The sequence below is a fragment of the Crocodylus porosus genome, unplaced genomic scaffold (assembly GCF_001723895.1).
Source record: "Crocodylus porosus isolate Cpor-Errol unplaced genomic scaffold, CroPor_comp1, whole genome shotgun sequence".
NCBI classification, from domain to species: domain Eukaryota; kingdom Metazoa; phylum Chordata; order Crocodylia; family Crocodylidae; genus Crocodylus; species Crocodylus porosus.
This window is the reverse complement of record NW_017728886.1, coordinates 226,594,374-226,611,266: the sequence shown is the minus strand read 5'-3', so window position 1 is coordinate 226,611,266 and position 16,893 is coordinate 226,594,374. Positions and strand designations below refer to the sequence as shown.

General features: G+C 43.0%; 1 protein-coding gene across 1 annotated transcript in view; it reads right to left on the bottom strand.

Annotated features, from left to right (window-relative positions):
- The window catches only part of RIPK2 (receptor interacting serine/threonine kinase 2), a 31,772-nt gene extending 15,260 nt beyond the window's left edge, over positions 1 to 16,512 (bottom strand). The window contains exons 1-6 of the mRNA XM_019550198.1: positions 16,299 to 16,512; positions 13,016 to 13,169; positions 9,692 to 9,847; positions 7,240 to 7,397; positions 5,549 to 5,598; positions 5,048 to 5,209 (exon numbers count right to left, since the gene is read on the bottom strand). Coding sequence (XP_019405743.1) covers positions 5,048 to 5,209; positions 5,549 to 5,598; positions 7,240 to 7,397; positions 9,692 to 9,847; positions 13,016 to 13,169; positions 16,299 to 16,477 — 859 coding nt within the window. The 5' untranslated portion in view covers positions 16,478 to 16,512. The remainder of the gene's footprint in view (positions 1 to 5,047; positions 5,210 to 5,548; positions 5,599 to 7,239; positions 7,398 to 9,691; positions 9,848 to 13,015; positions 13,170 to 16,298) is intronic.
- Positions 16,513 to 16,893: the final 381 nt, after the last annotated feature.

The window sequence follows — 16,893 nt, the reverse complement described above, 5'->3', positions numbered from 1 at the left end:
GATATAACAACTGTACTGGTATCAGTCATTTTGACAGCAAGCTACGTATCGAGATTCCATATAATGCCAAATCATCACTGAAAAAATACTTTCTATAAAGTTAGCAAAATGATCTGTAGAACCATTTAAAGATAAATTAGAAAACTAGGAAGCTATTTAATAACGTGCATTGTAGATCAAATTGTGTTTTAAGGCAGGAATCAGTAGAAATCCAAAGGGATATATTTTTCACATCTATGTATAATCCCTAGAATCATAATGAGCTGTACAAAGACGTCCTGACAGGAAAACACAGTTAACTAAAGAAAAATCCATTGCTTGGTAATACCAAGCAATTACGAACAAAATATTTTTAATTGGTCTTACTTTCAAACTAAAAGTTGATTTAGATTTTTGCTTGTTTTACAACATCATGTAAATTAAGAGGCAATATAACTAATGTTCTTTGAAGAGGTACCTCGCTATTTCCCCAAGTTTACTATTAAATAGAAAGAGGAATCAATAAACTAAACTTGTTAATGCTTGTAATAAGCATTGCAAAATCAAGGAAGTAAAAAGTCCACTGGATGGGAAATTCCACTTTACTGTAAGATGGCAGTAAAAATAAACACACTGCAAACAGGAAAAAAAAATCCTGCAGGATTTACACTGTAAACAGGAAAAAAAAAATTAAGGAAAAAGGAGGCGGGAGGAGGATGGGGAAATTTACTTATTGCATTGCATTGCTGTTACATTAAGGCACTTATTTTATTGATTTTATAATACAAATAAATACAGTTAAAACAAAACCATAACAATCTGATAATTCTAGTCTTTTTATTGTTAGACAACATTAGCCAAAATATACCGTGTCTTTTTAGCATAATGCAAGAAGGCAAGAGGTCCCACAAAGAACAATAGTACATAAATATCTCCCCTGATTTTAGAAACAGCTCAGATATGAAATATTACTTCATTGGGTTAAAAGAAACTGACCTGAAATTGGACCCTATGATTTATGGTATTTATCAAAATGTTCCGTAATGTTAAAAACATAAAATTCACCAATCTAATTACGAGGACTAGTGAATCTCACAAACTAGATTAAATCATCCCTTACTGCTATTCACCAGGACAATGTTTGTTTGGACTGCAGACACAAGCATGCCCCATAAGTTTTCAGTTTTTAGCTAAAAAGAATAGCGCTATGAATAAAATTAAGGAACTGTTCACCCAACTTGAAATAGAAATGTTCAGATGGTTGAAACACTCAATTTGGAAGGTAAAGGGTTAGTGCTTTGTACAGAAAAAGAGGATCAACTTTTGACCCAGTCACTGTGCTAACACCTGTAAAACACAGATTTTTTTACCCCAGCATCACTCTGCAGTCCTAGCCTTAGTGTCAAGTGGAAGGGGGAAAAGAAAAAACAATTTTTTAATATTGTACATTTTAAGCTTAATACTTTTTTCTTCAACAAGATAATCTGACATCCTGGATCACAGTTTTCAAAGGTGGGAGCTTCAGCCACAAATTTCACATGCACAAACTGGATGGGTTGGTGTACAATACAGGTCATAAACACTTGGCCTGTGTTATTCAAATGCATAATATTCACAAGTAAACGTTCGCTGGAGGAGCCGAGTTTTCAGACTCACAGCAAGGTTATGAAAAGTCAGTCTTTACATTCTGCTACTCAGAATGTAAACAACATTCAAGAGCTGCTAAAGTTGGAGCTAAAAACCCCATGAAGAGCTAAGTTTGGAGGATGGAAGAAAACCATAGTGCAAAGTGAAACCAGCTATAAGCCACTCTTTTGACAAAGATGCAACTTGACGAATACATTTTATAAAAACCAATACCAAAATTCCTCCTCCTCATTTTTCCTTCTCTAATCTATAGAGGTGTCTTATGTCATGTCTCCATTCTGAGCTCAGTCTTCCATGTTATAAAAAGCATCAAGTCATGATTTCATAGAAAAAAATTGAGAAGTCACGAAGGGATAAAAGTAGAGAGATTTATTAATTGGAGTGCAACCTTGTTTTTATATTACAACTCATAAGGACAACTATTTCACTATATGCTATTTATTTTTAAAAAACAATTAGCTTCCAATTACTATTGCAGTTGGTGACAGAGACCAATACAGCAAAGTGCCAAACAATTTGTATTATAGTAAACTATATCTCTACATTAAACTAGCAAAAAATATTCAGTTTAGATTCCCTTCTTAGCCTTCCCTTGTGAAGGCTGAACAGGTTCAGGTCCTGTAGCCTCTCCTTATAGGGCCTGCCCTGTTGTCCCCTGATCATGCAAGTGGCCCTCCTTTGGACCTCTCAATGCTATCCACATCCCTCCTGAAGTGCAGCGCCCAGAACTGGATGCAGTACTCCAACTCCGGCCTGACCAATGTCGCAAAGAGGGGGAGGATCACCTCCTTGGACCTGCTCATGATGTATCTGTGGATGCATGACAAGGTGAGGTTAGCCTTACTGACCACATCCTCACATTGGCGGCCCATGTTCACCTTGGAATCAATGATGACTCCAAGATCCTTTTCTGCCTCTGCCCTGATGAGAAGGGAGTTCCCCAGCCTGTAGGTATGGTGCTGGTTCTTCCTCCCCAGGGCAGTACCTTGCACTTGTCAGTATTGAATCCCATCCTATTCACATTTGCCCACCCCTGTAACCTGTCCAGGTCCAGTTGTATCCTGTCCCTTCTTTCTACTGGGCCTACTTCGCCCCAAATCTTGGTGTCATCAGCAAACGTGAACAGGGTGCTTTTCACGCCCTCGTCCAAGTCGCTAATAAAGAAATTGAACAGTACGGGCCCAAGGACTGAGCCTTGGGGGACTCCACAGCCCACATCTCTACAGGTGGAATATGACCCAGCCACCACCACTCTCTGGGTGCAGCTCCTCAGCCAATTTGCGACCCATCTGACGGTGTAGCCATCAATGCCACACTCGCCTAGCTTTTTAATGAGAATGGGGTGAGAGACAGTGTCAAAGTCCCTCCTGAAGTCTAGAAAGACTATATCTACTGCAACACTTACGTCCAATGATTTTGTGACTTGATCGTAGAAGGCAATCAGGTTGGTCTGACAGGACCTGCTCCTAATGAACCCATGCTGGTTGCCCTTGAGCATCATTCCCCCTGCTGGTCCCTCACAGATGTGCTCCTGGATAATTTTCTCAAAGAGCTTCCCCATGCCTGAGGCCTCAATCTGCCCCCCATGCCCATCCCTTTCCCCACACCCCTTCTCCCACAACAGACTTACTAGTTAGACTCTCAGACTCTGCTCTCCATGCTGCCAGGCTGTGCTCTTGCCTGTCTGTGTGCTGCGCTGTGGCTGCATGTGGCATTAATCGGCAACATTATAGGCCACATCAATAAAAAGAAGCTAATTGCCGATAACATCAATTTTCCTTTTATCAGTGCCAATATGATATGGGACCAATGTATTGGTGCACCTCTATTACATAATGTTAGAGGAGAGCTAGTTAGCAGTGAGAGTCTGAAGTCAGGCACAAGTCAGGGTAGAGAAGGACCTTCATATGACCCAGGGGCAGGCAACAAAGATGATAACTTGGAAAGCAAGTCGTATGAGGAGAGGCTGAACGAGGCATATTCAGCTTACAGAAAAGGCGCTTAAGAGGGAAAGTAACAGAAGTCTTCAAATACTTGAAGGGCTGCCATAAAGAAGAGGGAAAGCACCTTTTCTCTCTTGCTGCACAGAGGAGGACCCAGACCAATGGCCTGAAGTTGCACCAAAGTAAGTTTAGATTGGATATCTAGAAAAACTTCTTCACAGTTAGAACAGCAAGGCAGTGGAAATCACTGCGTAGGGAAGTTATGGACTCTCCGTCACCAAAGGCGCTCAAGAGGCTGAATAGCTATGGGTTAGGGATGATTTAGGTATAGCTATGCCTCTGTTCTATGGGTATTTCCCATGCTTTTGGGCTTTGTTGGTTGTCCCCACCTCTCTCTCTTTCTGCTACATGTGTCAGTATGTTTTTAAGCTTCCCTCAGAGGCACTGGGTTCTGGCCACAGCCAAGGCTGGGGACTTTGACTGGGGTGTGCCAGTGCTCCTGCTGGAGGCAAAGCCAGAGGTTCCTGGCTAGAGGGTCTTGCTTCTCTGCTCAGGGTCAAACTGACTGCCATATCTGGGGTCAGGAAGGGATTTTACCCTATGGCTAGACTGGTATGGGTTGTGGGGGGTTTTGCCTTCCTCAGTAGCAGGGGGCTGGCCCTCTACCTGTAATTTCAAGCATATATAGACAACAATTCATAGAAACTGGACATTGGCTGCTCTAGTTCCCCTGCTTTACCTGTGGCAGGACAGGGTGTTAGGTCTATGTTGTGTCAGGGTTTCATTAGTTTTATGTAGGGTTTAGGTTAGGATTGTTTGGCTAGGAATGATCCTGCTTCAGGCTGCAAGTTGGACTAGATGATCTCTGGAGGTCCTTTCTGGTCCTAATTTTCTATGATTCTCTGTGATTGCCAATAAATGAATCAGAGATACATATGTTTTTGTGATCTTATGCATCTTGTGTAGACATGTCCTTTAACAGCATCTAATGAAGTGAGCTCTTGCTCATGAACTCTTATGCATCTCTGATTCAGTCAGTCTGTAACATGCATCACTTCCCTGCCTTCTGCCAATACACAGTTAATTACAGGAATGGCCAACCTGTGAAATAAGTGTCACAAGTGGCATGGGAAGCCTGTGTGTGGCATGCAGCAGACTGAATGGGGCCAGGCAGGATAGCAGCATCAGGAAGGGAAATCAAAACAGAGCACAGGGCAGGGAGCAGAAATCAGAGCAGCAAGTCAGACAGGGGAAGGAGAATGGAGTGGTACTTGAGGGCAAGGGAGGGGGCATAGGGCTTAATTTGTGGCATGCCTGCCAAAAAGGTGATCCTCACTGAATCACACAAAGGGAGAACCACAGACATTAAGAGTCCTGAAACAATGTTAACCTGTCTGGCAGTAGTCATGCAGGTTTATATATTACTGTTTTTTGTAGCACTCCCTTCTCCCCTGTCAATTGGAAGCAAGTAAACTAACTTGAAAAAGAAGGTCTTTCATCTGGGTTTTGTGCCCATCCACTTGCCATTAAGTTTAGCACGAAAGTTCGGTGAGGAATGTCCACTGGTAGACTGTCTTCACTTGTGTCTGGTCGCCTTCCTTGTGACACACTAAACATAATCTGCAAGGGGTTTATAACTTCTGTCAAAACAGATATCATGCATTTATTAGAAATATTTGTACTATAAAGAGTTCTAGTTTACTATAGGAGCATAACAAAATTGCATTTATTGTATTTAGGCGTTTTGTTGTTTATAACATTAATTCAAGAGTATGTTTGTATAGTACATAGAAAATACTGGTTCTGTTAACTGTTTGAAGTTTGAAAAGTTTGAAAAACAGCTACGTATCTTTGACAGTTTAAAAAAAACAGTTTATCACAAATTAATCCTTATGGAGCTTTGCAATTACTACATATCAGCTCTAGCTATATGTTAATAAGAACAGAAAATAAACAAATACTACAGAATACATTCTTACCTTCAAAGGGCTGTTTTCTTGACATCATTTCCCACACAATAATGGCATAGCTGTTTCAAGTATAAATGTTGTCATTTTAGAACAACGTTAAGAACTGCTAATATGTTAAGCTCTGTATAATATACCAGAAAATAAACTAGCCCAACAGTCATTTAAACAGCTGATTACAACGATGCCCCCCCACTTTCATATATTTCAAGAAAACCAACAGGAATATTTCTAGGCGAGTAAAAAGCAATGTGCCATGTGCTTATTTTGTGTTTGATGGCCACATAGATTTCTGGAAAATTAAAGAACTGGGCCTACTTTTTAGTTGCTGACTGCATATCAAAATGTCATGAAAACGTTTCTGCTTGAAATGGACTTCTAGCTCTTCTAACACATCAGGGACTTCTAAGTTTATGAGGATTTAGTTCTCAGTACTAACAATTCAACAGGCCATGATCTGCTACACTTGTGCTACTATGTTTTATACATATTAAAAACCTTTAAAGGGATGCAAAGGGCAATGAGGGGGAAACAGTCCCACAATCAGAATTCAGTTAATTTTACTGATTATGGACATGTAAGAATAGAAAGCAGATTCCTCTTCCACAGCTGTTATGAAGACCTCTCATGCGTGAAAAGTTTTTCAACACAAGCTTTTGGATTTGTGCATGTATCCAAGACTCTCAGTATATCCAGAACGATGATATCCATATGATACTGTGTCATTTTTCATACAATACTTGCTATAAGAGGACATCATCCTAATCTAAGCCTGCTTACCTACAATTTAATGGCATTTTTACCTACTCACTTCAATGGAAGAAGGAACAGGTTTGGTCTTAAAAGAACTCCACCATCCAAATATCCAAGTCAATATTTTAAAATATCAAAACAAATAGATTTTTTTTTATTTAAATCAAATTTTGTTAAATTAAATCCATCTATTTAAAAATGGGTCAATTTAAATAAAAATTTTTATAGACTGTTTAGCTCTGAACAGTTTGTCATAAGTTCATGTTTCATTTTAAATCACATTAAAATATCAAACAGTGCATACTTATAATAAGAACAAGTAGCAGAAGCTTTCTACGATATTACAATAATAGCTCCCTTTCCTGCTTTCCCAGTGAGTCTCTTTTGTCGCCTCATCTTGCCACACCTCTCAAAAGCTGAGCATGGCAGCAATGTTCTCTCCCTCTGGGGATTCCAGAAATGCCAAGACTTCCTCTGTACCTTAAAGGAAGGAGCTAATAATGAGAGATAATGTTTTCTTTTGCAGGAAGTCAAAGCTTTGACTTAGCAAACTGAAACCAGATCTTACTCAAGAAAGCTTACTATTGCACCCCGCCCCCTTACAGATAGAAGTCTCAAAAATGTCAACTGGTAGAGGCAAGGTTTTTCATGCAATATCTTTTATTGGATCTGCTATATAGCCAGGAGAGAAGTGTGACAAGCTTCTGGATACAGTGCACCCTTCTTCTGGTCGTCTGTCAATCATTCCACTGTGTCTACATTGTGTGGTTAATCTCTAGAGCTACATATTATACTTGCTCTAAAGTTTACCAGGAAAACAGATTTTAAGAAGTCATATCATACGCTTTTAGACTCTTAGAAGTAATTTATTCTAGTTCACTATGGTCAAGATCCTTTAACAAATTTTACTTTTCAAATTGCTAAGCTGATTTTAGGATAACAGACAGTACCTGTATACATCGTGCTTTACACTTGCACGGGTTTTCTGATTGGGATCATAGTCTTCAGGAGGCATGTAAATAATAGTCCCTCCCTCTGGCAGAGATTTGTCACCTCGTGATTGTGACATGGACACTATGCGCCATTTTGATAAGCCAAAATCTGCAATCTGGAAAAGGACAAAAGTCAGTCATTGGGAGACAGAGAGAGAAAACAGACCTCATCAGTTAAGATGCTGTTAAAGTTATCATGAAAGGGTATGTATGTCTTACTAGCAACATGAAACATCAGCCCTGATCCAGGGCTTGTGCTACTCCAGAGTATTAGAGTTATCCCATGTGTATTCTGGTGCCATGGCATTCTCTGCTTGCTGAAAAACTGTTCTTCAGAATCTTAGCTTGCATTTACCCACCCTCTACCCAGCCCTGATGATAAGGAAGAAAATCTTGAAAGTATGAGTATAAGAAGATGCAGCACTGTTCATCTTAGTTTGCAGAATGGGGTAATTTAAACCCTCTCAGACACTCTTCTATTATTTTTGCTGCAAAATGCACCATTTTCCTGCAAACAGGTGCTCCCTGCTGAAACTGCCTCTGGCTCCCTAACCTTTCCTAGGCAGCAGAGTTAATTAGCATACAATGGACATGCCCTGTAATTTTTCATGGAGCTGGGCACCAGAGTGTCAGGGAGCAAGAGACAGGACCTCAGGTTTTGGCCATGAAGAAGTGGGAACCAGAAAGGTAGACCCAACAGAACAGCTGAACACTCGACAAGCTTTCCACTTTCCTGACACACACACAAGAGGAAAGTGACTCTGAACACCACTACTGGACAACACTGCAAGAGCTGAGATATACGAACATGATTTTCACATGAGAATATGCTGCGAAAACACAAAACACCACACAGAGTAAAAAGCAATCATTACTAAAATAGGATTAGTCAATCATTATTTTCATGGAGCTCATTTCTCTCTGGGCCTCAGACTGTGTGGGGCAGGCGATAAGAAAAATTATATTTATGAAAGTAAACAGATTCTCCCATAAAATAAGGGAATTTGCAATTAATTAGCTTTTGATGTCTCTGGAGGAGAGGAACAGTCTTTAAAGTGATTTTCTGTGGTGTACTTCCATGGGCCAGACTTCACATGTAAACTCAGAGCATGCCCTCAGAAATCTTATTCATTTAGAATATCTGATGGAGAGACAGTGCATGACAGATACATATTTTAGATGCATCTCTCTTTTTTTCTAACACGTATCAGATAGATCTGTCTAGTATCACTGCTTCTCTCCCTCCCCCCAACCCCCATCCCCCACTAGAAGGTAAAATCTTAGACTGTTTTATTTCACACACAGGTAGAGCAAAATAGTAGTGCTTTCTAATAGCAAAGCAGCAATAGATTTTCAAACAATCTGCAGAAAGATGTAACTGCACTAATTTATATAATATTAATAGTTACATATTAACTATTTAAATAAACTGGTTACTGTAAAGCTGTATTTTTTTTAGATCCTTCATTTCAAATGTCCAACAATAAAACAATAAAAAAATTGCAATAGTTTTATTTGTCTATTCAAATGATAAAAAGTGGATTTTTCACCACCAATACCGTAATGTCTTTATCTTTGCATTATAATTTCCAAAAACTCTAATGGCATAAACCCTTAAAGTTAAGAGACTTTCTCAAATCATTTTGTGTTTTCCTTTGTGTTCAGGGAAAAATATAAAGATAAACAAAAGATGAAAGCTTCTGTTCTGAGTTCCTATGCTTCTGGAAGCCAAGAATGTGTTAGGGAGCTACAGTTTAATGTTATTAAGCACTCCTGTGTCTAGTCTGTGGAGCCAGGACATTATATCACATAATGCTACTTCTAGGAATGGGCCTAAGAAACTGGAAGAAGCAGCTCCCTGTAAGTGATTTCAATCCTGTGAAACTGTTACCACTCCTATTAGACCAGTTTTATTTCTTGCATTAATTCATTATATCACTAATTCCTCTCCATTGTGCTCCAAATCATTTACAAACATTTGCATATCTTACACTTGTATTATAGTAGCACCCTGAATGTTTATGCAAATGTACCTATGAAAACACTTCTGATTCTGAGCTAATTTGATGAAAATGCGGTTATTTTCTTTTAGTACCTTCCTTCAGATATCCACGATTTCTCAAAAATTGAATTAATCATCCACTAACTACATTTTTTCCCCTCTGTACATCATGTCACAAAGGTCCCCGTTATGGAAAGTCAGGCCACTACTAAAGCCAGAAAGCTGAAGTCTGATTGGGTCAACCCCAAGTTTCACTGTAGTCAATGGACTCAGTCTATAAAGATATAACTGCAATATTGGAGTCTTTCTGCACAACTCAGTCTCTTCCCACTTTTTTTGCAATATTAAGAGGTACTGCAGTTCTTTTATGCATACTGAAGAGGAACACAGAGGCTAAAATAAGTTCACCTTCACATGAAACTCATTATCCAGTAAAATATTCTGGGTTTTCAAGTCATGGTGCAGCAATGGAGGATTCATGTTGTGCAGATAATTCACTCCCAAAGCAATTTCATACAGCATACGGAATCTCAGTGACCACGGGATGTCAGGATATACATTTTTCTACCATAGACAGAAAACAGCAAATTATGATCTACCATTTAAATCTTCCATCATCATACAAAGATTTTATTAAAACAGAAAAATTACTTCAATAACAGAAGATCTTTTTAAAGGCTTGATTTATTCACTCAACATTAAAGCAACAAGACTGACTGGTCTTATTTATTGTATTTACTCAAAACTAAGAGAACCCTGAATTTAAGACAAACCCCTGCTTATTGGATTGTAGATATGAAAAACTGTAAGTTTCTTTTAATTTTCATGTCTATAATCTAGTTATTGGAGGGTCATCTTAAATTAATCCATCCCACTACTGCTACAGGGAAAGTAGTAGCAGGGAAGGCAGCAGCTGTGGGGCAGGCAGTCTGCCCCATGCCTCTTGTCATCCTCCCCCCATCCCTTGCCACTTGGCTCCTGTATCTGCCCCTCTGCTGTCCCTCCCCACACAGTGCCTTCCCCCTCCTACCACTTGTCATGGAACATCCGATCAGGTCAAACAGTAGCAGTGGCTCTGGCTTCACCCTCCAGTCCCAGCTGGGGTCAAGGCTGGAGCCACAGCAGCTCCCCTGCCATTCTGCATGGCCCTTCTCTGCACACCCCCTGCTCTGTCTCCTTCCTGGTGCTCCCTCTGTACCACATGCCCCTTCCATGTGCTCCTCTTGTTCTGCACATTCCTTTTCCATGTCCCTTCCCCTACACTCCCCTTGCGCCACATGTCCCTTCATCCATGTTCTCCCAGCCACCTTTTGCCTGTGCTCCTTCCAGCACAATGAGCCCCTTCCTCTATGCTCCCCACAGCACTGCGTGCCCCTTCCCCATGCTCCCCTCATGTTGTACACCCCTTTCTTCATGCTCCCTCCTACACCACGTGCCCCTTCTCTGCACAAGGGAAAGGGCAAGTGGTGTGGGGGGAACAAGGGGAAGGGGCACATGGAATAAGTAGAGCACAGGTGAAGGGACATGTGGTGTGATAGGAGTGAAGGGAAAGGGTATGAGGAAAGGATCCTCCACATGTCCCCTTCCAAGTCATTTTCCTGCACCCCCTCCATAACCTCCTCTCTTTCTGCTCATCCTTTCCCCTGCAATCTCCATTCTACTTTTTCCCCGCCAAGGTCCTCCCATACCAAGCACCCCTCCCCCATGATTTCCCACACCCCCCCTACCTGCCACATGAGCCACCATGGCACCCTCTGGAGCTGCAGCAGCTGCTTACCTGGCCCGTACTCAAATGCAAGACATGCAGGTTCCTCCCCCCTGCCCTCCCCCGCAGTGCTGAATGGTGAGAAAATCCATGTTTTATATTTGAGTAAATACGGTATAAATTAGTCTCAATATAAATCACTTATTACTGTGCTTCCATTCTTTTGCAGTTATACTCTATTGATTCAAGATCATTGAACAAGCCAGCTGTATTGCCAATATATTTACTAGGTGACTTAGTGATTATGAGTACATGCAACTCAAATACAGAACTTTTTATACATAGAACCAAAGCATTAAATTAAACAAAAGAAAGACAAATAACTTATTTCTCTGTAACAGATGGGAAAAGAGAAGAACAAAGAAGAGAACTGACATTTCTTAGATCAGCCACAGGCCAGTGGTGGAAGCAAAAACTCAGCCTACACCAGCGATACTCAACCCCCAGCCCATGGGCCAAATCTGATTCATGGAGCCATGGCATCTGGCTTGTGGGACTCTCTATGGGTTGAAAAATCTGGTGGAAGGAGAGATGGGCAGCAGGAAGCAATGGCAGCATTAATTGCCACAATTTCCAAGCTGCACAGGGCAGGGCTGGGCCACTGCTGTGTGGCTGGATCAGCCAAGGTTGGGCCCAGGCCACTGCTATCTGAGCAGATCCATGTCTAGTCAGACTGCTGCTGCACAGCCAGCTCAGGCTCTGGTTACACCCTGCCCCATGTACTGCATCAACCCCCCTACCATATAGCCATATCAGGCCCTAGCTCTGCTCGTCCCACATGCCAGATCAGCCCCCCACTGTATGGCTGGATCAGCCCTCACATCTGCGCTACACACCCGATCAGATCTACTGCCCACATCTGGCACCACCCACCTGACCTGTGGGCAAAGAGACATTGGGCACCACTGCCCTCTTGTTAAAATGTAATGGCTATGAAACACTCAAGAGCCAGGAAATTCAAAATGGTCATTAACACATTAACTCTACATCATTCACTCATGCCATTATGAAAAATGAAAAACTGAGTGCCTTAAGACCTAGGGTATTCCTACATTACTGCAACAGAAGAGACTTGCATGTAGGAATACATGGATCTTAAGCTACTTAGGATACCAGCAGCTGACTGGTTATAGCAGCATGGAGTTTGGCACAGGCTAATCTACCCTGCTGCGACTGCAGAGACGCATTGTAAATTTCTTTTAGATGCACAACTTCTGACTTGTATCACTGAGTCATAGGCCTACTTTAAAGTTTTGTATCCAGGCTCACAGCTCCCTAGTGGCAGCAGAGCCCCTTTCTGCTAGCAGAGTAACACCTCTGTGAGTAACAGAATGTTTCTATCCCCACCCAGAAGTTAACACAAAGTTCATGTAGATGTGCTGTACTTTTTGCTGGGTACTTTAAAAGCTGGTGCCTCCCACAGTACACTGAGTGTTTTGCTGACACGGCAACTCTGCCCTGTGCTCTAAGTGTTTACCACGGTGGCTGCTCTGGGCTGGCAGAAAGATTTCTAAAGTAGATAAACTCATTATCTTTAGTCTAAAAACTGGCTGGAGTAAAGAGAAAATTAATGCATATTTACATGAGGCCAATAATTCAGGAGGACAGAAATAAGTTCAGGTATTAGAGCTTGCACTCCATCTTCTACTTACTAGTAAATACTGAGATCTTACAATTATTTTTACATTCATCACTCATTTTCCTGTATTTTTCCTTTAAAATCCCGATACTAGGTTTAGCATAATGTGGTGTACTCCTGCACCTAAGCAGAGCTCCACTGACTTCAGTGAGGCTCTTTATCAATGCCGGGGGCTGACTGATCATAGTAAATTGTAGGCCAGGACTCAATGCCTTCATTTTCTTTTAAATGTTTACTACATTACTTCTGCCAAACATAAAAGCACAACTTATTTAAAATAAACTAGAAGCTACATGCATAGGGCTTTAGAAAAACACTGTAAACTTACCTCATTTAAAAGTTCGTTTAATGATCCATTTGTCATGTATTCTGTCACTATTCCCAGAAATTCAGGTTCATTGCATATTCCAAGAATTGGTAGAATGTAACTGAATCTGGCTTTGTGTAAAATCTCTGCTTCTTTTAAAAGGTTGTTTCTTTCACTGTAGATTAGAAAAAAAAATTAAATTACTGCAGCCATACTCAGAAACATATTATTTTGATCCAGCCCCTTATAACTAAACACAATAAAGTATCTAAGAAAAGAAAATGCCAAATAAGTTTAACAGACAGAGCTAAAGTTCACCGAATGTACTTTGCAAAACTTACATTCTTATAGAACGTTAAAATTGATGGTACTCTTATTTTCCGCTACATCATTTTAATACAAATTACCGCAAAAAGACTGACATAAATATCAACCTGTAAAAGAAAAATCATCTGAAACAACAAATTACTGGATCTGAGAGAGGGATATAGATTGTAACCGTGTTGGCCTATAGGCAAAAAGAATCAGAACTCTCGGTAGAGGTGATATTTTTTTACACCAATCACATATTTGCAAAAAAAAAAAAAAAAAATCTGTATTTGCAAGCTGTCAGTCACACATGCCCTTCTTCAGGTATAGGATAGTACAAAGGTTGTAAAATTTCTCCTGGGCGGAAATGAAAATTCATATTCATATTTCACAGGAAACCAGTGTAGATATTATTTCCACTCATAATATGTTTAATTTTTTTTTTAAGTTGAAGGGGTGAGTCACCTTGCTTTGGATGACATGGCATTTAGAAACATTAAGAAGCAAATTTACCATAGCGAGGGTAAAAAGGGATGAGTCTGACTGAACTCTGGTCAAGCATTACTGTGGCAAGCTTTCAAAGGTAAAAGCCAAGTATGTTTACATACATGAAAGGGTAGAGGCAAGAGTTTGGATGATGAAATGCTCAGTAACTTGTCCTTAGTTGCTAATATTTAGCATATTATATCATGATTGGGAGTTCCTTGCTTTGATAACTTTTGTCTGATCTCAACAGAGTAATTTCCTAACTTTTTAAATAGTTTCCAAACTTTTTAAATAGTTTCCACGTGCTTTCAGACAGTGTGAACTGAAGAAATATCATCCTGTTCTCAATGCACCTGTATGACTTATCCTGCTTAAATGCACTGCACTAAATTTAAAGAGGTTGTTAAAAACGCCAGGCAGAGAAGGTGCCAGAATAACCATCTCCTGAATACAAAGTGCCTGAGTTTATAGCTATCAGGAGGGACTTAGCCACAATCAGGGCACAAAGCTGTTAAGGCAAGGGTGAGAAGAAGAAGATCTGAAGACAACGATTTTCTTAAAAGACAGAGATTTCTTCAGGTGACATGGAAAGTGTTAGCAAGCATGCTGTAACAGAGGACACAAACACCAAGTTATTTCTTTTCTACCTAGGGCAAGGATCAACTGCTAATCTAGGGGAATGATGCAAAAGCTAAAAGCAAGTAAAACATATAGGACTCTAATTTTCAGTACCATTTATAAGTACTGTGTGCTTTTCGGCATAGCCAATCACACTTTGTTTTAGAGAAGCTGCTTCTGGGTCACCACATACTATTACTATGTACAGGCTCCTAAAGGAAAACTCTGCATGCCCCACCCATGGCCCCACCAAGTCCCAGGACCTCCTGGTCAACCTTGTCCTGGCTCTGGCCAACTGTCAAGCCGGGAAAGAGGCTCTGGCTGGGAAGAAACCTGGTGAGTGTGGGGCTGCTTTCCTGGCACTCCTCTGCTCACCGTTCTGGATGGAGTTTCACTGGTCAGTGTCTACAGACTCCCCTGACTCCTTCAGGGGGCAGCGGGTGCTGGCCAGTGCGCTCTGTTTGGTGTTCACTTCTGTAGCCCTAGTTATTAACCTATAACCTCATTTCTGTTCCTGGCTTCTTTTTTGTTGTCCTCGACATCTAGCTGATGTGTCCTCAGTGGCCTCTCTTCTTAATGAGACGTGTATACATTTCATAATGCGTTACAGTCCATGAGCTTTTTTGGCACATCAAACAAGCCAAAAGGAAAACTCCACATTCTGCACCCATGGCCCCACCAAGTCCTGAGAAGGTCTGGTCAACCTCCTCCTGGCCCCAGCTAAACAGCTGGCCATTTATCTGACCAGGAAGGAGTTTCTGGTTAGCAGGACCCCTGATGACCGTCTTCCTGTCCCTCAGCCGGTCATGTCTCCAGGCAGTTTCACTGAGCAATGTCTACCGGCTCCTCAGATTCATTTGAGAGCAGTGGGCAGGGGCTGGTGAGCTCTGCTCAGCTGGAGCACTTGTTATTAACTACCAACCTAAACCCCACTCATTTTCCCCTCTGTTGTACACTGCAGTCCATGTATGCATGGTTAGTGATCCCTAACCACAACAGGGGAGAGCTAAGACTTTCTTTGTAAGCCTTGCCCAAAACCTATGTGCATCAATTGGCCTAAATGGAAACTCAGCAGGTCAAAAGGGTTGCTGCTACCCCTGCAAAAGCATCTCTGTGGGCAAGGAGGGGTAGGGTGGACAATTTATAACCAGTCATAGCCACAGTCTGAGAGCGCCTGGATCTGCTCAAAGGGAAGTTGTGCTGGTGATTTAAAAGGCACTTGACAGGGCAGCACTTGCGCTGCAGCCTATCTAGAGACAGTAGCAGGCACATCAACACTGAGCCACTAACTGTACCCCAGGCAGCCAAAACTAAAAGCCAAAACTCAACCACCCAATGTCTGGCAATTCAATTAAAAGAGTATAAGAAGCCCCAGGAGGGAGGGTTAGACTAGGTGGCCCCTGCAGGTCCTGGCCAGCCCTTCTCCTCCAGGAGAGCCAAGCTTGCTAACATAAACTTTTCCAACTATTTTAGTCTAATAAAAGATATCTGATTGACCCAAACAATCTTGCCTGCCCCAACGTGGTTACAACCTACACCCCCTGAACCGCTGGACCTTGGGGGGCCAAGCAAAGTGATCTGAAAGGACCACTCCTCTGAGCAGCTTCAGGTGGAAAGAAGGCAGGGGGCCACCTTCAGGGCTGTCACCCTTCCTCGCAGGCACAGGCGCCCAAGGTGCGTGTGGCCTAGGGCTGCCTTGTGCGGGCTGCGGCGGAGCAGAGCAGCAGACGGAACAGGGGAAGGGGACGCCCGGGCGGGAGCCCCGGGCTAGGCCCTGCTGCGGTGGACCGGGAAGAGGCCGCGACCGCTCAGCGCTGCCACCCGCCGCGGGCCGGACACGCAGCACATCCCGGCCCCACGCCCCGGCCCCACGCCCCGGCCCCGGCGGTACCTGTCGAGCAGCGGCCCCTGCAGGCACTTGACGGCCACCTGGATGCGCCAGTCGGCGTGGCGGGCTGCGGACACGGTGCCGTAGGCGCCGCGACCGAGGAAACACAAGTCGGGCAGTTTGGTGGAGGACACGGCGGGCAGCGCGCAGCTGATGGCGACGGGCGCATCCCCACCGCTCATCCTCGCGCCCGGCCAGGCCGCCCGCCCGCGCCCGCGCGGGGGCAGCGCCGACTTCCGGCTTCCGCTAGCCCCCAGCCCCGCCCCGCCCTAGCTGCTCTTGTCCCGGGGCCGCGGGGGCGGGGCCGGAGCTACAGGGTTTTGCCGCACCACCAGCTGTGGGCTCTCAGCCCTGCCCCTGCGCCACGTGTCCGGGCACCCTCAGGGGAGCCCGTACCCCCCATATCCCACTAGCGCGGGGGACCTGGGCCCGCCGCTCTCCCACGGAGCCATCAGCAGCGTGTGTCTGGCGGGGTTCGTGGGTGCCCCCACATCTGCCCCTGGCGCACGCCCGCCTGGAGTGCGTTAGCCTGTGCCCCCTTCAACACCTTCGCCACAAGCGCCTGCTGAGGCGACTCCCTGCATCTTTTTGTTGATGG